Raw genomic sequence first — 24,506 nt, forward strand, 5'->3', positions numbered from 1 at the left:
TTCTGAGAACTCTGGAGGCAGTGCTTTCCCATCTATGCAGTGAGCAGTCACTTGCCTCTGGTCTGTCATGAATGAGCTGCTGACTATGTAGTTGGACTTCCTTGTTGAACTTTCTTTGGACTGCCAGCCCCCAAATAATGACATGGAGATTTATTATTAGTTATGACAACTTGGCCTTTAGCTTAGGCTTGTTTCCAACTGGCTCTTATAGCTCAAATTAACCTGTTTCTAGTAATCTATGTTCTACCAGGTGGCTCTTTACCTCCATTCTGTATGTCCAACTCCCTCCATATGTCTCTGGTATCTCCCTCTTCTCTTCCCAGAGTTCCTGTCTCTGCCTGGAAGTCCCACCTATTCCCTCCTGACTAGTGATTGGACGTTCAGCTTTTTATTAAACCAATCACAGCAATTCATCTTCACACAGTGTACAAATATCCCACAACAAGCAGGCTTTAGCCTCTGGTCTTTCATGGGTGGGGCTGCTGTTTGTAGGTTCTCCTTTTGTCAGTGTTATTCAGGAAGTATTCAGTTCCTGTAAACAGGCCTGGGGAATCTGTTTGGCAATTCCTCCTTTCTCCTATTTTCCCACCACCCGACTCTACTTTCAGTCCTGTCTTCATCATGCCCACAGGGGCACCTGGCTCCTCAGGTTCCCAGGAGCTTGGGGATACTTGGCTTGTTCTATTGGCAAGGTTTCTGTTTGGCTGAGTGAGAAAGTCTTCACCTTGTGCCCATTCTTTTCATCCTGGATGTGAGAGAGCATGCTTCCCTGGGTTTTCTAGGAGGGATGGAGTGTGCCCTTGCATGCAATCGTTGTCTCTCTAAGAGTTCTTGTTAATGGGTGACACTATATTGTGTATGTATACATTCCAGATAGCCTCACCAGTGTACATAGAGGGCATGGGTGAGGTGGGGGCTGCAGTGGGCCAAGTGGGATCTCTGGAGGTAAAGAGGCAGGTGTGGTGCTCTGGGAGGGGCTGCTTGGCTCCATCCTCCAGCAAGAACATGTGTTTGGGATGGATCATCCGTGGCCACCGTGAACGGGCCAGAAGCTGGACTCATGGTCTTGGGTGTTTGTTTCTAGGTTGTCCTGCCAGCCTGGCTGTCCTCCACAAAGGTCTCTTCGCTCATTGAGAGGATCTCCGACCCTAAGGACTTGAAGAAACTTCTCAGGACCCGCAATAATGTGCTGGTGCTTTACTCAAAATCTGGTGAGTGACCCTTCCAGACGGTGGGGGGCTCACCTACCAGGGTGACGTGGGACGGGGAGGGAGAGGACCAGAGGGACATTAGTATTCTTAACTTCCTTTGGAGGCTACTAGGGCACTGGGTTACTTTTGCACTCTGGGGGTCATTTCAGTTCCTTTTTCTGAGCTTCCTGGGAGAAGGCGGCTCTGGGGCCCCTACCTCGCCCAGCAGAGGACCGCATGAGTCCTGGATGAACACCTTGACTCCCCACCGGCCACAGGTCCAGCCCTGCTAGGGCAGGCTTCATGGAAGCTGTTGATTAACTACCAGGCTGTCCTGTTGCCAGCTGAACTGGTCCCAGGCCTGCGGACATTTACCTGTGCCAGTAGTCCTGGTCTTGCCTGACTCCCGGTGTTCGGTTGTGGGGTGAGATACAAAACTGACTTTGGAGTGGATGCCTAAGTTCAGGTCCAGAAACCTGTGGGCGGGAGCAGCCACCTGCCTCTCCTCTGACCTTGGGCTGGTAAGGGTACAATGGACAGTTTGCTTGGCTCTTGGCAGTGACTTTGGGGAAGGACAAGTGACTGGCTGTCGTTGTGGTTCCAGCAGAGTTAAGTGTTTTTGCTGCTCCTGAGGATGCCAAGTTTTCTGTGTCCAGGAGAACAGCAGCCAGGGACTAGGCCAGTTCTGGGCACAGATCCCCTTGGCAGCTCATCTTCTACATTCATTGGCACTCTGGGCTGATGGATGATTTGGCCGTGTGTCCCTCTTGAAGGCTGTGCCCTCTGAGCATTCACGACATATGGCTGCTCTTGCCACTTGCTGCTTCTGAAGGTCTGGATGTACTTTCACCAAGTTTCCTGTTGGGAACCCAATGTGTGAGCCTGTTTTTTCTGTGAGTAGGGAAACTGAGGCCAAGGGAAACTTGCTTCTCGTGAAGTTTGGGCTTGGGGTAACTCCCTTGTAAACTCCTAAGTCTTCTCTGGGGCAGGTGCTGTTATTGGGACCATTTATGAGACTGTTCGTTTGCTCCTTTGACACAAAGGAGGCAGTGCAGATTGTCAGATAGAATCCTATTTGCTTTTATTTTTATTTTTGGTTTTCCAAGGCAGGATTTCTCTGTGTAACAGCTCTGGCTGTCCTGGAACTCATTTTGTGGACCAGGCTGGCCTCGAACTCACAGAGATCCAACTGCTCTGCCTCCCAAGTGCTCAGGTCAAAGGTGTGCGCCACCACTGCCCCACTTGTTTCCCATTTATAAATGAGGTCATCAGAGATAAGAGGACATGACATTTGAGTCCAGCCATTCCTGGTGGTGGAACTGGTCCCCTGTGTCATCTCTGCGCCTCACCTCTTCAGATGGAGGATGGGACCAAGTGAGTTATCTCTGCAATGTTGGGGCTTTGGAGTCAGCACAGATCTGAGACAGAAGTTCTCCAGAGTGGGAAGTGGGGATCAGTGAGGTCTGCCATGGAGTCAGGATCTAGCCATTGCTTTGTCCCTTACCTGACTCTGCCTTTGTTCAGTTCATCGAAAGTACAAGCCCCAGTGTGCTGGGGGTAGGGCCTGGGCAATGACTTCACCTCCTGCATCTTGCCCATGCTTACCGCTCCAGACTCTGTCCTCCAGTGGGTTTTCTGAGCACTTAGGAACTGGATTTCTTCCCTTCCTCCTCCCATCCTTCCAAGCAGCTCTCCCCTCCAGGTGGCAGGGTACTTCTTATTGTTCTTCCACTTCATCCATACCCTCTCTTCGCCCCAGTGGTGAGCACAGAGGAACAATGGCTTCCCTGCTTCAGTGATTTGCTGCCTCCTGCTGCCCTGGCTGGGGTTTCCTGGGAATGACTCCTCTCAACGACTCCGAGCATGTTTCTTAAGCGATGCTTATTGTCCGCCTCCGTGAAAGGCTTCGGCATGCTTTGTGTTCACAAACAGCTCCCATTTCCACCCTGGAAGAGCAGCTCCTCAGAGGCACATAATTCAGATATCATTTCTGCTTGGCTTTGGGTTTATCATGGGGTTCTGGGCAGGAGAAGGCAGAAGATTGCTCTTTGTCAGGCTCTGCCTGATGGGCTCTTTGAGACACTTACATTCATGGGATCATAAGGAGGAGGTAACTAAGAGTCTGCCAGGTTAGACACCGACAGAGTTGAAATCCAGAAACTTGTCCACAGGACCCTGCTGTCCAACGGTATTACCTGGAAGCTCCCACATACTCGGAAATTGTCACCCAGACCCCACCCTGCCTGTGGTCCAGAGCCCTTGGACTCATATGTTTCATCTTTCATTTTTTTTCAGAGGCAGCAGCCGAAAGTCATCTCAAGCTACTGTCCACTGTGGCCCAGGCAGTGAAAGGACAAGGCACCATCTGCTGGGTGGACTGTGGGTATGTACTGGGGACCCAGGGCCCACTGGCCGGGGGCTCTGGTGGCCGGGGTGCAAGGGAGAGCATGAGGGAGAGATCCTTGAGGTGACACGGGGGGTCACTTGTTCCTTACGGAGGGAAGGTTTGGCTCCCCGCCCCTGTCTTCCCATTCCCTGCCCCCTTCTCTCATTTTCCTGGCGCCTTCTCTTATGTCCTGTGTCTTACTTATTTATCATCTCAGAGGGCGGTAGGCAGAGGGCATCTTCCCTACTGGAAGAGAGGAGCCTTGATTCCAGGCAGGGCCACTCTCTTGACTGGTGATAGGTCTGCAGCAGCAGACATGAGCTTTGCCCCCAATCCAGTCCCTTCTCACTCCTACAGCACAAACAGTGTCGTCAGCTGGCCACTGGACTAGACTGCCTGGGCCTGAGGCTGGCTCCGGGCTGTGCAGGTTAAGTGAGTTTGTGGGCCTGACACCTGAGTCCTAAATGACAGATGGAAGTGGAGTGTTGGTACACACTGATTTGTAAGCTGCAGAGGAAATAGCACAGGAGAGTCATGTATTGAGGCATGTGCGTGGATGCATGTGTCTAGCTTCATGCCTCTAGATCCATGCTGACCCTGGCTGAGCAGAAACGACTGCTCACTGGGTGGCCACTGAGGTCTTAGCCACTGGCTAACTGTAGTTTACAGTTGGGTTGACAGTACTCCCATCTTTCAGGTGTTTCTGTCACCTCCATTTTACCAGCAGTGCTCTGTGTAACCGGGCAAATGACAAAATCTATCAGAGGAGACAGGACATTTTGGAATTTCCGTATCTGAAGATGACAGCAGTTCTGCCAAGCTGCTGGAGCATCCTTCAGAGGATCACGGGTGCCAGGAGTGAGCAGAAGGGCTTCGACGTAGCGGCTCTTCCCTCCAGGTTTACCCATCGGCTATTACCAAGCACTTACTCTGTGCTCTGAGGGCTCCCAGATAAATAGTCGTGCCTTCCAGGAGCTCAGTGTGTGAGGAAGGAGCAGGCACACACGCCAGGGCAGATGCTGCCGTGTGAGGCGTGCTCTAAACAGGCTCCAGATCCAAGAAAGGCAGTGTACACGGCCTGGAGAGGTCAAGAAAACTTTGCAGAGGCAGTGAAGTTCCAGGAGGGGGACGAAGACCTGAGATGGCCCTGCACTGCTCGTGCCCTGGCTTTTCCTGCCTGAGCTCCCTGCGGCTTAGTTCCTAAGCACTGCCCGTGAGGATGAGCAAACTGCTTTCAGAGGAGCTATAGAACCTCCAGAGCAGGATACCTGAGCTAGTGGGGCCTGGGGTCAACGGGTAAAGGGAGATTAGATTAGGGATTAGGACTAAATTACAGTCTTAATGTCTGGGGCTAGCGCCAGTGGGAGAATCCTGTGACGATAATATGCTAGAATTAAACTCTAGGTGGAGGTAGGTTAGAGCTTTGAAGAGGCACCTTGTTCAAGAGGCAGGACTGGTCCAATAGTGCCTCTCGGTTTATCAGATTTATCCTTGTAAGAGGAAGTACAATCTCAAACGTTAAAGAGCTTTAGTGTAGTTTAGCCAAGTAGGTGGATTTGGCTCTGGGTTTAGGATTAGAGGCAAAATACCGCTGACTGGCTTCTGGTCCCTGTAAGCCACGCTGAGTGATAGGTCTCAGGGACCACAAAGAGATCCCAAGAGATGAGCTGGCGTCTGCCCTCTCATTCCTCTTCCTAGTCTTCAGAACTTATCCTGTGAACCCTAAAGGCACTTAACCATGGGGACTCCATGGCATTCTAGAAATCAGCTTAGTCTCACATGCAGCCTGTCTGTGTCCCTGAACCTGGGGATAGGAGTGTGTGGAGTGGCTTTCTGGTATTGTCTGCGGAGGAAGGAGGAAGTGGCCTGGAACCAGTGTTGCTCTTTTCACCTCCTGCCAGGAAGCAGCAGATGGTCAGCTAGCCACCACGCAGTAAGCTCTGCTCAGGTTCCATCTCAGTCTCCCCAACTAGACTACTTCCTGCCATGCCGTCAGTAAATGGCAGCCAGAATGGGGGTGCTGTGGCTTTGCTGGGGTAACCAGGAGGGTCAGCAATGACCAGACCACTGAGCTTTTCCTCTTTAAAGGGAACGGGGAAAGAGAAGATGCTGCTATGGTGTTGGGACATCTTTGTAGGTGTGTGGAGTGACAGACACAGTCTGGGACATAGGAGGACTCCAGGCTGGAGGACCGGGCACTCCAGTTCCTAACCCTGTGACCGAGGGGAGCCATTTTAACCTAAGTCTGTTTCCTTATCTGCAAAACGTGAAAAAGCTTCATGTTCTGCCTTTTCCCAGTTTCTGTGGTGAGGAAGAGATAAGTGAAAGTTCTAGAATTGAAACATGGTTTAAATGTGAGGTGCTGTTCTGTTACCATCATTTCTCACCTAGCTGGATGTGGGCACTTTGAGTTTGAACTGTGGAACGTTTGGCTAAGCACCCCGCTTTCTGGACTGCAGTCTGACATGTGTGACCTGAGCAGCAGGACCTTCCAGATTGCGCCCGTCCCTAAATGATCTGCTTCAGAGAATTCCCAAAGCTGCCAGCCTGCTGTTCTTAACTGTCTGGTGGGCATGTGCCTTCCAGTGCTAGAGCCTGGTTTGTGGGACCTCCTCACAGTCTGGGGTCTCCTCTCCTCCCTGCCATGCTCCTTTCTCTTCCTTTGCAGTTTCCTCTCAGAGAGGAGCCAAGTCTCTGCTACTGCAATTCGTTGGTCTTCTTTTCTCCTTCCCAAAGATGTCTCTTTAAGTTTTCTTTGGTTTTCTGGCTCTTTCCCTGTCTTTTCCATATGTACACCTGCTGAACCTCATGTGTCTGTCTATTGACCTCTTCCCCGAGTCCCTGGCTATCACTTGAGCACATGGATTCTGTCTTCGGATGTTCTAATTCTCCTTTCTCCCACTCTCCTCCAGCTCCGACCTCTACAGTTGCTTGGTAGACTCGGGGTGGCTATTCACTGGGCCACGTGTGATGGCGTTGGTAGCTCCCTGGTGTGGCACTGAGATGGGTCTGGTGTGGTACTGCCATCTAGAAGGTTGAACTGGAGCCAGCAACAGACACCAGGCCTGGTACACTAGTTCTGTGCGCAGACCCTCCCCTCAGCTGCTGTGTGCTTGCTTTCCCTGGAGTGCAAGGCCACTGCCTAGCCATATTCCCTTCCTTCCCTTTTCCCATCTGCTTGATTTCCCTGAAGCAGTAATGGCTCCCCAGATGCAAGATTAGGGGCCTGCCAGGGCAGGTGTAATGTATTTTGAAGTCTTATGTTTTCTTCGAAGAATTAATTTGAATTTTGCATTTCCTCCTAAGCAAGGCAAATGTTACTTCCCATGGGAGAAAATAGATTCCCATAAGAAGCATCATGCTTGTTCTGTGGCTTTAGATATCTTCTGGCATATGGCATGCATTTGAGGAATAAGTTCCAACTGAGAAGCAAAGCCTTAGCCCAGTGGTTCTCAACCTTCCTAACGCAGTGGCCCTTTAATACAGCTCCTTATGCTGGGGTGACCCCAACTGTAAAATTATTTCCACTGCTACTTCATGACTATATTTTGCAACCGTTCTGGATTATAATGTAAATATCTGATATGAGACCCCTGTGAAAGGGTCATTCAGCCCCCAAAGGGGTTGCGACCTGCAGGTTGAGAACTGCTGCCGTAGATAGTCCCTGGTCTGGACAGGTAGGTGGAGAAGGGGCCTTTTCCACCAGAGAGGAGAGGCCACAGGCCTCTTTCCAGGTCCTTACTGCAATATCCAACACATACCTCATGTCCTACTTCAGAGGTAGGCCCCAAGAGACTAGCCAACCGGGCCTCGTTCTGCTAGCATCCCTTCAGGGGTTTAAGGTTTAACTTCTCCAGGGCTGCTCTCCAGCTGTCTCCTCTTCGTACCCTCCAGCCACACTCTGTCTTTGTTTGGCACCGAGCAGTCACTCTCATCCTGTCCTGTGTTTTACAGCTCAGGTTTCCCTGAAGGTCCTACCCGCTGGTGGTGGAGCCAGGTCTGGAACCATTATGCCAGCTGGCCGAGAAGCCGTCTCCTAGGACAGGCTCAGGCCGCAGGTTTGAAAAGACCCTGTAGCTCCTCCTCTTAGCCTCCGGCATCTTCTCCGGTAGTGGATCTGACTCCTCAGAGTTTAAGCACCCTGTACCCTGCAGCAGCCTAGACTGGCAACCTCGCCCCCACTTGTACCTGTCTCTTGGGGTACGGGGTATGGGGTGTGCAGAGGCCTCCGAGATCTTTCCCTCCTCGTTCTTTCTAGCGAAGGTGGAGGGGCGGATAAAGTAGAGAGAGGGTGGTGTATGGCCTTGCCGCCTCCCTGCAGACTGGTGTGTGGTTCCTGCCAGCCGAGGAGAGCCTGGCTCTCTGGGACTTCTGGCAAAGCTCATTTCTCTGCCTTTGTCTCCCTTTCCCCTAGAGCCTCAGTCACAAGCTGCAGGAGGGAGGGAGGCAGTGGATCAATTAATTGTTCTTAATCTCTCAACTCAGATCCTTTTAAGTGCTAAGGAGCATGGGTAATTTTCTTCCCTTCCTGAACTCTAAGGACTTTGACTGTCTGAGCTGCACAATCAGTACCCGTGCACGTGCATACTTAGACACTCTAAGAGACAGGATTGTTGAGAGAGAGGGCAGAGAGCTAAGGGAGCCCCCTCGGGATTTGTCACCTGGCAGGATTCCTGGTGCCCAGGAAGCCAGAAATTCAGGACCTTGTCCTAGCAGCTCCAAGACGGCATCTTACATTCATCTCTCATTCCGCTAATTCACCCGTCCAGTCAAGTTACTGTTTGAATGCCACTGTGTGCCAGCTGCTCTGTGACCCTAAGGAGCAGCTGTGAATGAAGGCATGGCCTTGATTTCAGGGGGCAAGCTTTTCTGATGGGACGGAGCAGGCAGAGACAAGTGGAGAGAGACGGGGGAGAAGGGAGGTTGGGAGAGATTTGATAGGAAGGGAGCCGCGTCTTGTTCCATCTTTGTGACAGAGTGTGTCGGAGGCAGGGGACAGTTGAGGACCTTAGGCAGTGTCATATAACTTGAGGAAGAGGGTTATATAGTCTGCAACAAGGAAGCCTGGGATAGAGATGGGCGAATTCCATCCCTGCAAGCTGGGCTAGGCCGCAGGACCACCCCAAGAAAGAGACTGGGTGTTCCTGTGTTTCCGGTTCCAGGTACCACCACCCACATTGCTTAGCGTGGGACCTGAGGCTTCATCTCTGGGACTCTCCCATGGCCTATGTTTTGGCTGCCAGACTGGACGGGGCCTGGGGAGGTCACATGGCAGCCAAAGCTAAGTTCCTGCACCGATTGTTGTTGCTCTTGATGATGGGAAGGTGATCAGAGGATTTGCTGAACAGAGCAGAACACAGCAGGGTGGGTGAAGAAAATGTCAGGGTTGGTCGTAAATACCCTGAGCATAGCCCTCTCTCCAGGTCCTTAACTTAGGACCGGGAAGGGGGCCTGCCTCGTTGGCTGCTGTTTGGCACACAGGCCTCTGCAGTTCAGCTTCACAATAGACGCCCCAAAGGTGGGGTTAAACCCAGACCAAGACAGCTGCTGTCAGAAGAGCCTTGTATGTGGCCTGCTCCAGGCTTTAGGGTGAGAGGGTTTGGGCTAGATGCTGTACATTGCCTTCTGATGCCTTCTTTCAGCCTGTCCAGCTCACCTCTTTGTCCCAAACCCAGCTCATTTCTCTTAACACCCTGTTTCCTATCCTTTGCCATCTTCTGTCCCCCTGTGATGTCGCTGCTCCCTGCCCTTCCTCTCTGTGTTCCTCATATCGTCTAGAGTCTCCACTGTTGGCTGCAGTTGGTTGTTTTTTACTCTTTGGCTCTTTACTCTTTTGGGGGCCTGCCACCCAGCTCCCAAATAAATCACACACAGAGGCTTATTACTTATAATGCCCGACCTTAGCTTGGCTTGTTTATAGCCAGCTCTTCTTATCCCGGCTTCCTTTTGCCGCTGGGCTTTTCCCTTTTCTTGCTCCTGTAATCTGACTTTCACTCTTACTCTGACTGGCTGGGTGGCTGGCCCCTGCTTTTCTCGCTCCTTGCTCTTTTGCCCCTAGGTCTTCCTTTTCCCAGATTCTTCCTTCTGTTTATTCTCTCTGCCGGCCAGGTCCACTTTTCCTTTCTCCTGCCTCGCTATTGGTCGTTCAGCTCTTTATTAGATCATCAGGTATTTTAGGCAGGCAAAGTAACACAGCTTCAGAGAGGTAAACAAATGCAACATAAAAGTGCAACACATCTTTGCATCGTTAAATAAACGCTCCACAGCTTAAACAAATGTAACATATCTCAAAATAATATCCCACAGCAGTTCATAGTTCAGTGACTAGAAGAGGTAATGGCCACAAAGGTTGCCAAACATCTGGGACTATAGAGAGAGGGATGCTGGAGGCCTGGGTGAGGAGGGGCATGGTGCCATCTCCATCCACCTGCACCCTCATCCAGATGACCTTCCTTCCGTCATTTTTTTTCTTTTTTTCCTCTCTTTCTTCTTTCCTTCCTTTCTTCCTTCCTTCCTTTCTTTCTTTCTTTTTTTTTTTTTTTTGGTTTTTCAAGACAGGGTTCCTCTGTGTAGCCCTGGCTGTCCTGGAACTCACTCTTTAGACCACGCTGGCCTCAAACTCAGAAGTCCTGCCTCTGCTTTCTGAGTGCTGGGATTAATGTCGTGTGCCGCCACCACCCAGCCAGACATGTTTTCTCCCCCCACCCCCTGTCGCCCCCCCCCCTTTTTTTGTTGTTGTTGTTGTTTTCCGAGACAGGGTTTCTCTATGTAACAGCCCTAACTGTCCTGGAACTAGCTTCTGTAGACCAGGCTGGCCTTGAACTCACAGAGATAGAGATCCATCTGCGTCTGCCTCCCCCAAGTGCTATGATTAAAGGCATGTACCACCGCCGCCTGACTCCAGACATGTTTTCTTAACCTGAAAATCTCTCTCTTACATTGGTGCCTGCAGTTTTGTTTGTCTGCTGATGGTATTGCTTGGAGAATTGAGCTGGGGGGCTGAATGAGCCCATCTGCTCTGGAGCCCCAGCCCAGCTGTGTGACGCTGGCATCTGTATGTGGAGTGAGGTGTGCAGACAGGTGTGGGGGGAGGTAACTTCCCACAGGCGGCTGCCATACCCGGCAGCACAGTTTCCCTGGAGACTGCTGCTGTGTGGCCAGGTATCCATGGAGTGGCTGTCTGATGGCCAGAATGTTCTCACCGATTCCATTCAGACCTGGAGACCTGATCCTTACAGGACAGCCAGGATGCTGGGTCGGTGGAACAGCTGGTTCCTGGGTTCAGAGTGCAGAGGTAACAGTGAGAGTGGGGAGTCTCTAGGAGACTGAGACAGGGAGACGAGGAAGAAGGACCTGTGCAGACCAGTACTCTCACTAGGTTCCATAGCACAGTGGTTCTCAACCTGTGGGTCACGACCCCTTTGGTGTCAAATGATCCTTTCACAGGGGTTGCGTATCAAATATTTACAAATGATTCAAAATGGTAGCAAAATTACGATTATGAAGTATCACTGGAAACAATCATATGGTTGGGGGTAGAGGGGGTCACCACAGCATGAAGAAGTGTATTAAAGGGCTGTAGCATTGGGAAGGTTGAGAACCACTGTCAACAGCACATAGCAGGTGCCCAGAAGTGGTGAGGGTACATTTGCTCAAGTTCCCAAGAGTAGTTGTATAGGGGGTATGGACTAGGGCCTTTGTGTTTCTTATGAGTTCCTGGGTAATGCTGGTGTAAGCATCACACTTGGTTTTATTGGCCCCTCTGGAAGGATACCACAGTTAGATCAGGTCCTACACGGGTGCTTCCTGAACAGTGATGGGGTGCCCGACGGACAGGCTGTGCGTACCAGGAGGATTCCTAGTATATTCGCCAACAAGGGAGAGAGAGCTTTCTCTAACCAAAGCGCTGCTCTTCTTCCTGGCTCTTTAACAAATCCCAGCTCTTCTCCAACATGGCAGGGCATTTTCTTTTCCCAGACAGATGGCCTGTAGCAGGTGGCACACGTTCAGAGCCTCAGAAGCAGAATCTCGCTGTGGCACCACTTCCCCAGATTCTGAAGCAGAAGGCCAGGCTGTTTTAAACTTCCCCAGGTGGCAGGCCATGTTGTAAGGCGTTCACTTCCCCACCCCCTATAGTCTTGAACTCCTGGACTCAAGCGATTCTCCTGCTTCAGCTTCCTGAGCAACTGGGCCTATGGTCCCTGGCTTCAGGTTTGTATGTATTACTATAGTGAGCTCCCCGCCCCCTCACTTTCCCAGTGCTTCACTTCTCCCGACTGGACTCACCCCTGAGGTCTCTTCAGGCAGCACATGCTCTCTGTTCCTGCCCGTCCCTCCCCTGACCACTGCGGAGTACACACCCTGTCACCTACTCTCCAGGTCCCTCAGAGCCACCGTCTTCATCTGCACCTGAGAATTCTAGGTCACCTGCCTTGTTTCTTAGATCTCCAGCAGATTCTGCTGTCAACACCTATGTGACGACTCCAGGTAACAAATGGTGCCCGACATTTCTGTCTTTCAGTGACGCAGAAAGTAGAAAATTGTGCAAGAAGATGAAAGTTGACCTCAGCCCAAAGGACAAGAAGATTGAATTATTCCATTACCAGTAAGTAACCCTGTGCATTCCCAATTTCAGAGTAAGTGCTGCTGAGAGTTTTATTGGTAGTCTCAATGAATACCAGATTTCAGTTAGATTTAGTTTATCTCAGAATGGTTTTTCCTCTGTATTTACCATTATTTATAAGAAAGAAAGACAGGAGGAAAGAGACAGACAGATAGACAGACACATGCACGTGCGTGCACGAGCACACACACACACACACACACACGCGCACACACACAGTTCTGAGCAGTGTCTGTTAGCTGAAGCATATTAAAGATAACGCCTTTTCCTTATTCGACAGGGATGGTGCATTTCACATGGAATATGACCGAGCTGTGACGCTGAAGGTGAATTTGCCTCCCTCCCTCTCAGTGGGGTGGAGCCTGAATGGACACCAGAAGCTTGGCAGGTCTCCCTGAAAGGAGAAAGGGCAGGTTGCACAAGGGCCCCTCCTAACTACCTGAGGGTCCTTATCATTAATTTTGATGTCAGCAGAGGATCGAGCCAGGTTTATAGCTCTTGACACAGGGGACACCTGGGCCTTGTCAGTGAATGCCTACTACTCATCTATTGAGGCAGGTGATATCGTGACTCCCTCTCCAGAGATCACAGTCTCCTTTTGCTCTGGCTTCAAAACCACCTCCTCATCAGTGAGGGTACACACAGGGGCTATCTGTAGACTAGGGGCATGAACTGCCTGGTGTTTGGGTAAGCATGGTAAGCGTTGGGGCAGATCGGCAGCTTCAAGCTGATGTAACTTGTCCAGGTGAGATGTAGATATCACCAGGTGTCCCTGCTACTGTCCAATCTATAAGTAGGTGGAAAGCCTACTTATAGAGATAAGTGCAGTCCTGAGCCTGCAGGTGCCGCCTGGCTTTCACAGAGGAGCTGCCTTTCCGCCGCCCTCAGCTCTCCAGCTTAAGTGTCTTCTGCCTCATGCCAGCATCACACTTCTGGTCCAGGGTCGTCACCTGCCTTGGCCATGTATTTCATCCAGTTCTAACCTGAGCTGAACTCAGGCAAGGTTCATCTCTGAGCACCTGTATTTCCCCCTGTTCCATTTATTTGCTTTTACCACACAGGAGAATACGCCTAGGGCCTCATGTCGGCTCGGCAGGTGCTCTAACACTGTGTTACACCCTCCGCCCTGTCTCTCTTTCTCCATCCCTTTCCAGTTTCTGTCTGTTCAGCTGTGTGTCTAGCTGTCAGTGCTCAGCTCCCTTTGCTCTTCTCACAGGTCATTCCTTATTTACCCAAACCTCTGTGTTGAAGTTGCTACAGATGTACCCTCCATGGCCCTGGTTCTTGGCATTCCTAATGTTAAACCCTTAATACAATTCCTCATGGTGTGATGACCCCCAACCATAAAATTATTTTTGTTGCTACTTTGTAGCTGTAACTTTGCTACTCTAATGAATGGTGATGTAAATGTCTGGTACACAGGATATCTGATATGTGACCCCCAAAGGGATCACGACCCACAGGTTCTGCTCTATGGGCTCTCTGCCCATTTCTAGGCTCTCTTAGATTTATTTCCAACTAGAGTTGCTTGGCCTTCCCTGTTCTGTGTTGTGACATCGACTAATGTCCTTGGAGAGAGAACACATGTTCCCCGGGAGCAAAATGTGATTGGGAAGCAGGATGGGTGAATTGTTTACACATCGATGAAAAAATGGCTGGTTTGTGATTGGACCTCTGGAAGGTCTGCCCTGGAGTCATTGAGCAGCAATGGTGCTGCCCAGAAAGAACTCTGTGTCAGGGAGGCAGCCAGAAGCCCAGGGACAGGCTGGTGAAGGGGGCGGTGTGGTCTCTTGTCACACTCCTGTATGTATCCCTTTCTGCATCAGACAATTGGTCAGGATGAGCAGGGTCAAAGGCTGTGGTTCCAGAAGGGGTAGCCACAGTAATAGGATCTCCAGACTCAGAGGGTCAAGAGAGAGTAGGGCAGAGGAAGGCATAACATTTCTCCTGGCTATCTGGATTTTGAGCATCCAGCTAATGATGCTCCAGGAACTGAGTGGGCTCCCAGGTGCGGATTCCCATGATGTCTCGTTAAAAGTTGGAAAGAACCCGTGGGTGGTGTTGAGCTTTAGTTAAATGAAAATGACGCCCACACAAACAGCAGGATTCTAACATGACTGTTTTAATTGTTTCCTTTTTATTTTGTTTGTTTTTGTTTTCTCTTTATTCTGGGTAGAGGTGAGATGAGCAGGTTGTGGGAACGCTGAAGCTCAACTCATGCTGAGTCTGGAAACAGGACTCCCCCCAAGCCCCCTGAAGCAGTAACTGCAGACCAATCCTATGTTCCTGATCCCCCTGACTACTGAATTAGGGACCAAATAGTGTGTGTGCACATAGCAAGGTGGTCCAGACTTTCCAAATTAGAGTCTTAATTTTGTGGGCTCTAGATTGAGAACACCCATACTAGGTATTTGTGGAATAGCAGGCAGGTGGGCACCCACTAGCATCTGTTTCCTGTGTTAGATGGGATGCTGCCTCTGTGGCTGTGGTAAGTATAGGCTTCGGAAAGGCACCGCCTGTGCCCTTTGACTTATGTTGTCCTGATGAAGTGTTGACAAGCGATCAAGGAAGGGTAGATCTAACTCTTGCAAAATGTCTGTCCTTCCCTTGCTAGGAGGGACTTCACTATTCCATTTGGGCAGACAGGCAGTGCTATCGGAAAGAGACCTTCTAAAAGCATGGCTCGTTGTCCCGTAGGAGCCCCTCCCACATAGGAGGATCCAGAAACAATAGATACCACCAAGGTCCTCTGCTCAGTGCATAACCTCATTAAGTGCTGTTTCCCCTTCTCCCCTCAGCCTTCTTTCTTTCTTTCCTTTCTCTCACCCTCCTCCCCAGCCCTCAGCTTGACATTTGCTTGCTGACACTTGATAAAATTGACTGAAATAAGAAATATTTTTTTTAAATGTGTATGAGTATTTTGCTTGCGTGTCCTATGTGTGCACCACGTGCAGGTCGTGCCTGTGGAGGTCAGAGAAAGGTGCTGGATTCCCTGGAACTGGAGTTATAGAGGGTTAGCATCATGTGGTTGCTGGAAATCAAACCTGAGTCCTCTGGAAGAGCAGCCAGTGTTTTAATTAATGAGCCAGCTCTCCAGCTCCCCAAAATAAGCAATCTTGCTTTCTCAAATAGGGACTCTGAAGATCCTTGTGTGTTGACCCAGGATGGTTGTCCCCCTCAGCTGCGAGTGGGCTAGGAGAAGGCTGAGACACCTTTCCTGGTTCTCACCCACCTTGAACTTCTTCCTAGACTGAGATGTCATTTCTGTCTACAGCAGTGAAGTGTTATAGGTGGTGTAGGATGGAGAGCAACTGGACATTGTCTTTCTCTGATTGGAGCCAACTCTTTACCCAAAATGCCCAGCCTCGTTGCCCTGGTCCAGAGGATCCAGGGAAAGAAGTGCCCCCAGCCTGTAGCAGGCCATTGGGGTGGGCAGTCTGGCTTGGTGCTTCCCAGCCCTGGCCCCACTGACTCACACGCCAGGCTCGAAGGCTCTATCAGCGGTGTAGAACGCGAACTCCCCAGCAGGCGATAAGTGCTGCGGTTACATGCCTAGAAGTTGACAGGAGAGGGGCTTAGGGATGTGGAAGGATGTGTTTCGCAGCAGCCTGGAGGCCTTTGTTCAGCTGAGCAGAAAGGCTTCCTGGGGGAAGATTTGTAGTTGAAGCCCTGGAGTGTCTCTAGCTGAAGAAGCCTGCTTGTTGTCTCAAGGTGCAAGGTAGAGATGCATGTCCACGTCAGCTGACCAGTGGTGCCATGTGATTGAAAAGACCTGGGGGACGTGCTGGGAATAAATCCTGGTCACTTAGTGGTGATACCCATGGACAAGAAATATTTCCCCCTCCCAGCCAGTGCCACCTGCAGCCCCAAGACTGGCACTTGGTGTGCCTGGATATTTAGACAGGTAGCAGAGTAGGTTTCTGGGTCTGCCACCTCCCCCATTTCCTGACTAAAGTCCTTGTTTCTTTTCCTTTTTCTCCCCTCAGTCCATAGTGGCCTTTCTGAAGGACCCCAAGGGTCCCCCGCTGTGGGAAGAAGATCCTGAAGCCAAAGATGTTGTCCACATTGACAGTGAAAAGGTAATCTATTCTCTCTGCTTCTGTCATCTCCAGTTAGGGCCAAATATCTGTGGGAAGGTTGTTAGCATCAAGATGTAATCATGTTTTAAGCTCTAACCCCCCCCCCCCCAGAAAAAATTTCAAAACTTAGATGAAACTGTGAAGGAGAGCTCGCTCATGTACTTGCCTGATAGATAACAAGAGCCAGTGACCAGAACTCCCCAGAGCCGCCGCAGCCTTCCTCAGGTATTTCTACAGAGACGGCCGTCTACCTGATACTGACTGCATCTCATTACTGAGCTCGAATACCTGACTGACTTCATCTTCATTCACCTTTGAAAGCTGCTCTTTATGGCTTTGGTTCCCCAGCTTGCAGACTCAGCATCTAACCGCTCTCAAACGCCATGATTTTTACTCCCAGCGTTGAGACTCAAGCCCAGGGCCTGGGTGCTGAACAGACTTCCTCCCTCTGAGCTATATCTCTCTGATACCACAGTTATAATAACCCTCTTTGGTTGTTTTTGAGGTAAACGTCCGATTACAATTGAGAACGTAAATAAGGGTTAGCTTTTTTCAGGGTTTTTTACGGAGCGTTTTAGATTCCCACAAAAATTACAATCTTGTTTTATCTAGCTGAAAAAAGTCTAAGTAATACACATTCCCTGTTAAATATTTAGAAAGTACAGCTTATGCATAAAAGAAAACCACAAATCACCCTGTCTCTTCATTGAGAGATGGCCCGCTACTGATATTTGTGGAGGCTTCCAGGCTTTTAAGGTAATGCATATATAAATATTTTTACTCAGAGGCACATCATTGCATTTGTATGCTGTTCTATAACTGCCCCCCCCAGTTTAACATGCACATCTTACTGTGACATTAACTGTTCCACCCGCTCTTCAATGCTGCGGTTGTGTCCCATCGTGCGGGGCCTGCCATCATTTATTTACTCCGTGCCATGTTGCTGTCAGAAAGCTGCGTTTGGAAATTTTCTCTTATTTTCCTTATTATTCAAAAAGAAAAGGCCTCTAATTTTCTTCTGAGAAAGCTGGTTAGAGGAACTTACTGTAATCAAAATATACTCTGCGGTGGTGCTTCTCCGCAGCCCTCAGCGGGCTGGCTTCCCTCCTCCTCCATTGGCTCTCACTCTGACCAGTCGTCAGAGCATTGTTTCCCTTTTTCTAGTGGCCACGTTTATTTAACAGGTCATTTTATATCAGCTAATAATGTGCCAGGCAGTGATCTAACTGTCCAGATGATCTGTTTATGCCGCCCTGGATTGTCCCGCGGGGCACTGCGGGTCTGTGGACCCATGGTGGTAGACCTGAAGCCAGAGAAGAGATTAGCCAGTGTGGACTCATCGTCCAGTACTTCAGTCAGCAGATCCCTGGGGTCACAAAGAACAGTCAGGAAAACTGCTACCTTCACTGAGAGACAGTCGCTTGTAAAATCACGTGGAGGGCTGGCCTTTTTAGTAGTCTCGTAGGAAAATGGCTCCTTGATGTCTTTGGGTTTTATAGGTAGAACTGAAAGTTAGTAGCTGATTCCGGCTTTGTCACCTCGCCCAGTGACTTGGGAGAACCATTTGTCCCCTCAGACCCCGTGTTTCCTTCTCTCTGATGGCAGAGTTGTCTGGAATAGGGCAGCCCAAGGTTCTTCCAGTTCCTGTTGGGCTGTGACTGAGTCCCATGTGAATTCTGAAGCATTCACCCCCATGCCTCCTATCACTGCGTTCTGGGGCAAAGGTGGCCAAAAGCTCCCATGTTGTTTCCTTGTGTGTGACCTCCTGGGGTTTTCTCTTTATGCCTTAGGACTTCAGACGGCTCCTGAAGAAAGAAGAGAAGCCTCTCCTCATGATGTTTTACGCTCCCTGTAAGTGAATGCTCCTCGGGCCACAGTCCTTTCACACTGCAGGTGATGGGCAGCCAGGGCTGCCTGGGGCCCCGTCTCTCTACATTCATGCCTTCCCCTTGGCTGTTCTGCCTGGCTCCCATCTTCCTGCTGTCCTCTCCCTCTCTCCAGTCGAATTGGCAGCCTCCTGCCCTGTCCACCCTGGACTCCGGGGTGTCTCCTCTAGTTAGTTGTGCGTCCTCCTGCCTCTGGCCCTGGCGTTTGCAGGGCGTGCCCCCCACTTGTGTGCTTGCTGTAGCACTGCTGCTGCCTACCAGCCCCTGGACTTGCCGCTCCTCCCCACCCCGAGCCCGGGGTGTGCACCTCCGCGACACCAGCTCCCTCAACACTGCTGGTGTCAGCTGGCAGGACCAGGGGACCAGGGTGGGGCGAAGTGGGACCTGGGGATTTGGGTTCCATAGCTGTATGAAGCCTGAGGCTATGGGAAATGGCAGAAGGACAGTTGAGGTGGCAGCGGGAATACCCAGATCTGATGCCAGCTGGCTCCCAGTGAGCTAGATGAGCTTGGCCAAGTACTCCACCTCTCTGGGCTCAGTTTCCACACTTTTCAGAGAACAGACTTCGCCACCTTTTAACTGCATTTCACAGACTTGAAAAGATTTCACTTCACCGCCCTGCAGTGTAACTCTATGTAAATTACATGTAAATAAGCTGCTCTGTGTCACAAAACCATACGTACCCTCACCACGTGCTATGTCCTGTACTAGATGATTACTGTATTCTATCTTATTGGAAAACTGTTTGCTGTGCCTGCTGCTTCATAAGCCTCTGATATGGATCAGCAGACTGTGGCCCCGTGGCTCACTGTTTTTGTAATAAAGTTTTATTGGAACTCTGCTATGTACATTGATATAGTATCTTTGGCTGCTGGGCAGCCAATTAAGTACTAGTAGCAGAGATAGAATCCATTCTAACCACTGCTGCAGTCTCATAGTCCCAACTCAGCACAGTTGGAACCTGTTAAGGCTCTGAACTCTGACCCTGGGACTACACATACCCTTCGAGAAACCAGAGGGGTTTGTCAGTTGTGGGAGGAGGTTGTGCCCAGGAGTATGCATGGTGGGGTGACTGGCACAGTCTGTGTCACCAGGCTTCTGTTGACTCTTAAAAGCCTGTCTTACTTCACCTTTCTGGAAGCTTCTTGCCTAGAGGCCCTTCCCCTGTTCCCTGTGCTTTGGTGTACACCTTGGGCCACATGCCCCTTTGGGATTCTGGTAGCTTTGCCTGATTGAGCCTGTAGTTTGTTCATGACAACAGTTCTTGCCCAGCCTCCTTGCTTCAGAGGTGTTGGTGACTGCAGGAGGAGCCCAGTTGCCCCATGGCTGAAGTTTCACCACGGTTCACTCTAGTAACGCTCACAAGCTGGTCGCAGCGGTTTTTTCCCTTTGTGGAGGACCTTATTAGACATTCGGTTGTCCAGAAATCACCCTCCTTGGCACCGGGAGGAGCGGGTCTCTTTTGATTTGTCTCAACCTCAGGACTCAGCACACTGATGAAACGAAGCTGTGGAACTCTGTGTGTGTGTGTGTGTGTGTGTGTGTGTGTGTGTGTGTGAGGCAGTACATTCGGGAGGCAGGGCCAGGTTACTAGCCTAGCCACTCAAGGTTCCCTGGAACGCCATCAGTCATGTTAAAAGCGCGTCCGCTAGCACTTGCAGCCTGATGTTCGTGCCGCCTGCCCCACCCACTCCCAGGCTTCCTGGCCGCGGGCCTGTGCTGCTCATGGCTGCAGAGATTGTCTTTTGTTAATAGAAAGCTGAGACTGGAGGAGTGGGGGCCTCAAAGGTGTCACAGATCATATTAGTGGTGGGAAGGGAGGAAGAAAACTGACTCGCTAAGTTCATCTTCCCGTGGAGAGTCGGATTGGACAGTGGCCAAGGTCCCAGAGACTCCGGGTCTTTTTGTGATGTGTGCATGTGTGTGTTTAGTGAAAGAAACTCTGGTTTTTAGTATGCCTCAACCAACCCAGCTGCTGTGGCCCCACTCCTGGGATTCACAGCCATCCCCTAACCCGACAATCTGTCAGGACTCTGATCTTATGATTGCTTATAGATGAATAAACCCAGAGACAGTGGGAGCCTTAGCTGTGACGAGGCATCTGGGTCCCCAGGCCCTGCTGCTCTCTTAGTAAATGTTTGTTCACTGAATTAATGAGAAAATAAAAAGACTGTCTGCTCGGGCTTTGGGGCTGCGAGAGTGATAATTAATCTTACCTCTTTTCCTACCTCGCAGTTGAATCCCCCAAAGAGGAGCTTACATGGGAAGCGTGGCACCAGCTCTATTTTGTAGTTAGGTTGGAAATGGGGTTAGTCTGCGGTTTACTGTCCTTTCTCACTCCCCCAGGACCTTCTCTATGGAGAGCGGTTGGCCCTTGCTCCTGGGACAGCTGGGGAATGCATTTGCCGCAGGCTACAGAGAGGCCGCACCTGAGGGGACAGGGGGCCGGTTGCTCCTGAGGGATGGCTGGGCTGGTGGGCAAGCACACTTCCTGGCTGAGAAAGGCAGTGAAGTGCAAGAGAAGCACCATGTGTCCTCCTTCCTTTCCTCCTGGAATGGTGTGGCATTCCCTTCCTCCTGTGAAAGTACTTCTCCCGCTGCGGATGAGGAGCTGACTCATACCCTGTGAGCTGAAATGCGTCCCGGCCATCCAGTGACTCCCCCTGTCTTGGTAGCTCTGCACAGAACCCATGGGGGCAGGCACTGTCTTCACAGATGGGGACACTGAGATTCACATAGCCTATAGAGTCCCATAACCCTCAAGGACACTGAACTTCACCTGCCCACCATCCCCTATCCCTCAAGGGTCAAGGGTAGACAGATGCAGATGGGGAGCTTAGTCCCTGAGTGTAGCATCTCTGCTCTGCAGTCTGCTGTTTTCCCTGCCATGGTCTTGGCTTGTGTATTTCCCCTAGAGCACTGCCCTGTTTCCGTTCTCCTCGGGGAGTTCCCATAGTGAGGGCAGTGTCATCTTCCCAGCTTTTCTGCCACTGCTAGTGCCCAGGCCAGGGTGACTGCCAGCAAAAGAGAGCCACTTGACTTTCCAGGACAGGTGCTGCACCCTTTCACCAGCTCAGGGTTGGTAGCGTGTGGTAGAGGTGTGTGTCTGGTAGAGGTGTGCGTCTGGATACCCATCTGTCAGGCAGGAATGTTGGGGAGAAGGCTGTAGGGCATTGGTGATGGTCTGTGTCACAGTTTCCTGTATCTGTCTCTCCTAGTAGACTTGTTACCAGGAAGGGTTGGGTAGTTCCAGGAAGAGGACAAATGAACACACGGACACACACACACAAACACACACACACACACACACACACATTCATTCACACTCACACACTCCATGCCTCTTTCTGCCCTTGGAAGGTGAGAAGCCCCTCCCACCTGGATTCTTTGCTCAGAGCCTTTCAGGGCGTGAGTATGTCAGCTTGCCACTGATTGAAGCATGGCTTGCTCCTTGAGATGAGAACCCAGCTGACATGTAGTTCTAGGCAGCCCTGGATACTTTGACCCTCAGATACGCCTCTCAAGGCTTTCTTTGCAGCAGAGACGCTGTCAGAAACGGTAACAGCTTGGCATGTTACAATTCCTCATGACTGAGCGAGCTGGACCTCGTGCCCAGGGGGGTCAGCGCAGAAATATGGCCTCTTCTGATTAGGTGTAGATGAAGGGGCAGGTTTATGTCAGGTTTGCTCCGAAGTAATAATGGATGTTTGTCACAAGTATACCAATGCCGATGGCACCCCAAGAGAGGAACATGACTGTTCAGACCACAGAAACCTGATTGGGCAGAGCCACTGGCTCCTGTGCAGGGCTGGGAAGGCTGGGGGTCTGTTTTCCTCCTTTTGCCAGAAGGAGAGACAGCCCAGAAAGGAGTTAATCTGGCCAAGGCCACCAGCGGGCAAAGAGTAGCGCCGAACTCCTCAGTCCTGGCCCAGTGCGCTTCCCACCTGCGAGAGCCAGCACCTTGCATGCCGAATGCCTCCAGTTTATTGCTTAATTATGCTTGTAAATGGAAGAGAGAAGAGGCCTGAAAATCCCCAAAGTCATTGTACTCATAGTCACACATTTCCCTTTCTAGTGGCATTTGACTCTTTCATTTGCCATCCCTGACTGGGTAAGGAGGGCAGCTTTTAACTGTGCGTGTAGGAGGCTGCTCTCGACATCTGTCCTGCCTCCCCATGTTGCTATGGAGCAGGCCAGCCACGCTGGAACACTGTGGGCTTTGCTGTCTCTTTGGCACCTTCGCTTATCCCATCCGAGATCCATGGAGGAACTAATGTGCCTGGAAATTCTTTGGCAGCCAGGCCTTTGCCTCCTGTATTTTGGGTTTCACAGGGCCTAAGTCAGCCCTGCGCTTTCTCATGTGTGAGGGGATGGTGTAGATGTTTGTGGGTGGCTGCTGGCCTGCTGTGGGGGTTGGGAGGGGAGCACCGGACCAGTCATCACTCTAACTAGGTTTGGTTTCTCTTCTGCCTCTAACAGGGTGCAGCATGTGTAAGAGGATCATGCCACATTTTCAGAAGGCTGCCACCCAAGTGCGAGGCCACTTTGTAAGTACGGCCTGGGGGCCAGCAGGACTAGTGGTTCTGACTTGGCTGGGATGGGCTAGAGAGTGTAGGTTCTGAACTCTGAGGCTGCCAGTCCCCACTGCCCAGGTTGCTTCCAAGATGAGACCTGTTCTCTGAAGGGGGAGAACTAACTGCAGTGTTTGCAGGGCAGGGGTGATTGGTACCTGTCAATGGCCAGTGATAACACATTGAGGAGACAGCAAACCAGGGCCAGGGAGCCAGGGCAGCGCATCTGAAGTCTAGTGTTTTGGATATTGGGGTCTGCCTTAACAAGGGTTTCTATTTCTGTGAAGAGACACTGTGACCATGGCAACTATTATAAAGGAAAACATTTAATTGGTGCTGGCTTACAGTTTAGAAGTTTAGTCCATCATCATCATAGCGAGAAGCGTGGAGGCATGCAGGTAGTCATGATGCTGGAGAAGAAGCTGAGAGCTCTATGTCTTGAACTGCAGGCAGCAGAAGGCTGTGTGCTATGTATGTGCTTGAGCATGTATGACCTCAAAGCCCACCCCCACAGTGATACTCTTCCTCCCTCAAGGCTACACCTACCCCAACAAGGCCACACCTACTCCAAAAGGCCACACTTACTAATAATGCCACCCCTCCTATTTAGACCACCACAGGTTCCAAAGTGGATTAGCAGTTGCTGGGAGGGAAAGGGGTTGGTGGTACTAGGGGTACACTGGAAACTCAGAGCAGGTTCCCCCAAATCACGCTTGCCCTGCATCTTTGGGCTCTGTGTTAGGGGGTGGGGAGGGGAGCAGAGCAGACCCAGACAGGAGAGCTGCAGAACCAAGACTGTAGATAATCCCCAAAAGAAGAAAGGAAAACATGTAGGGAGGTAGAGAGGAGTCTAGTGGGATCTAGAAACCTACTTTTAGGGGACACGATGAAGAGAAACCATCAGGGAAGCATTTTTATTTTATTATTTTATGTGTTGATCCCAGTTCTTCCCTCACCAGCTCCCACCACCCCATCCCCCATCTGCTCCTCAGAGAGGGTGTGACCTCCTATGCTGAGGCCTGACCAAGGCCCTTCCCCCTGTGTCTAGGCTGAACAAGGTATCTCTCCATAGGAAATGGACTCCAAAAAGCTAGTTCATGTACTAGGGATAGATCTTGGATGCACTGCCCATGGCCCCATAAACTACCCAATCCACCCACTGCCTCCTACATTCAGGGGGTCTAGTTTGGTTTTATGCAGGTTCTGCAGCTGTCAGTCCGGAATTGGTGAACTAGTGAGAAACCAGTCGTTCCTGTGGGTTTCCCCATCATGGTCTTGACCCCCTTGCTCATATTATCGCTCCTCCCTCTCTTTGACTAGACTCTGGGAGCTCAGCCTAGTGGTTACTTGTTGTATGGAGGCCATTTGTTTGTTCCTGGCTGCCCAGAACTGAAATAATCACACAGAAACTGTATTAATTACAACACTGCTTGGCCTATTAGCTTATGCATATTTCTAGCTCATTCTTATCTCTTAAATTAACCCATTTCTATTATTTTATATTTTACCACAAAGTTTGTGGCCTACCGGCAAGGTTCCAGCTGGCAGCTTGCATCTTTCTCCTCTGGCAGCTCCATGCCGTTTCTTGACTCTGCCTTTTTTCTCACAGCATTCAGTTTAGTCCCCCCCACCCAGCCTTGCTCTATTCTGCCATATCACAGGCCAATGCAGATTCTTTATTCATTAACCAATAAAGGCAACATATATACAGAAGGATTTGCTACATCAGTTACTTGTGGGTCTCTGCATCTGGGGAAGCAGTTCTTTAGAG

General features: G+C 50.6%; 1 protein-coding gene across 3 annotated transcripts in view; it reads left to right on the forward strand.

Annotated features, from left to right (window-relative positions):
• The window catches only part of Pdia5 (protein disulfide isomerase family A member 5), an 88,807-nt gene that overhangs the window by 21,742 nt on the left and 42,559 nt on the right, over nucleotides 1-24,506 (forward strand). For all 3 annotated transcript variants that reach the window (XM_087901101.1, XM_087901099.1, XM_087901100.1), the window contains exons 2-8: nucleotides 1,085-1,211; nucleotides 3,486-3,573; nucleotides 12,098-12,181; nucleotides 12,480-12,525; nucleotides 16,186-16,278; nucleotides 18,069-18,129; nucleotides 22,644-22,711. In XM_087901101.1, the coding sequence (XP_087757227.1) occupies nucleotides 1,085-1,211; nucleotides 3,486-3,573; nucleotides 12,098-12,181; nucleotides 12,480-12,525; nucleotides 16,186-16,278; nucleotides 18,069-18,129; nucleotides 22,644-22,711 (567 nt within the window). The remainder of the gene's footprint in view (nucleotides 1-1,084; nucleotides 1,212-3,485; nucleotides 3,574-12,097; nucleotides 12,182-12,479; nucleotides 12,526-16,185; nucleotides 16,279-18,068; nucleotides 18,130-22,643; nucleotides 22,712-24,506) is intronic.

This window comes from Myodes glareolus, chromosome 2, assembly GCF_982192425.1.
Source record: "Myodes glareolus chromosome 2, mMyoGla1.1, whole genome shotgun sequence".
In the NCBI taxonomy this organism is placed as follows: Eukaryota; Metazoa; Chordata; class Mammalia; order Rodentia; family Cricetidae; genus Myodes; species Myodes glareolus.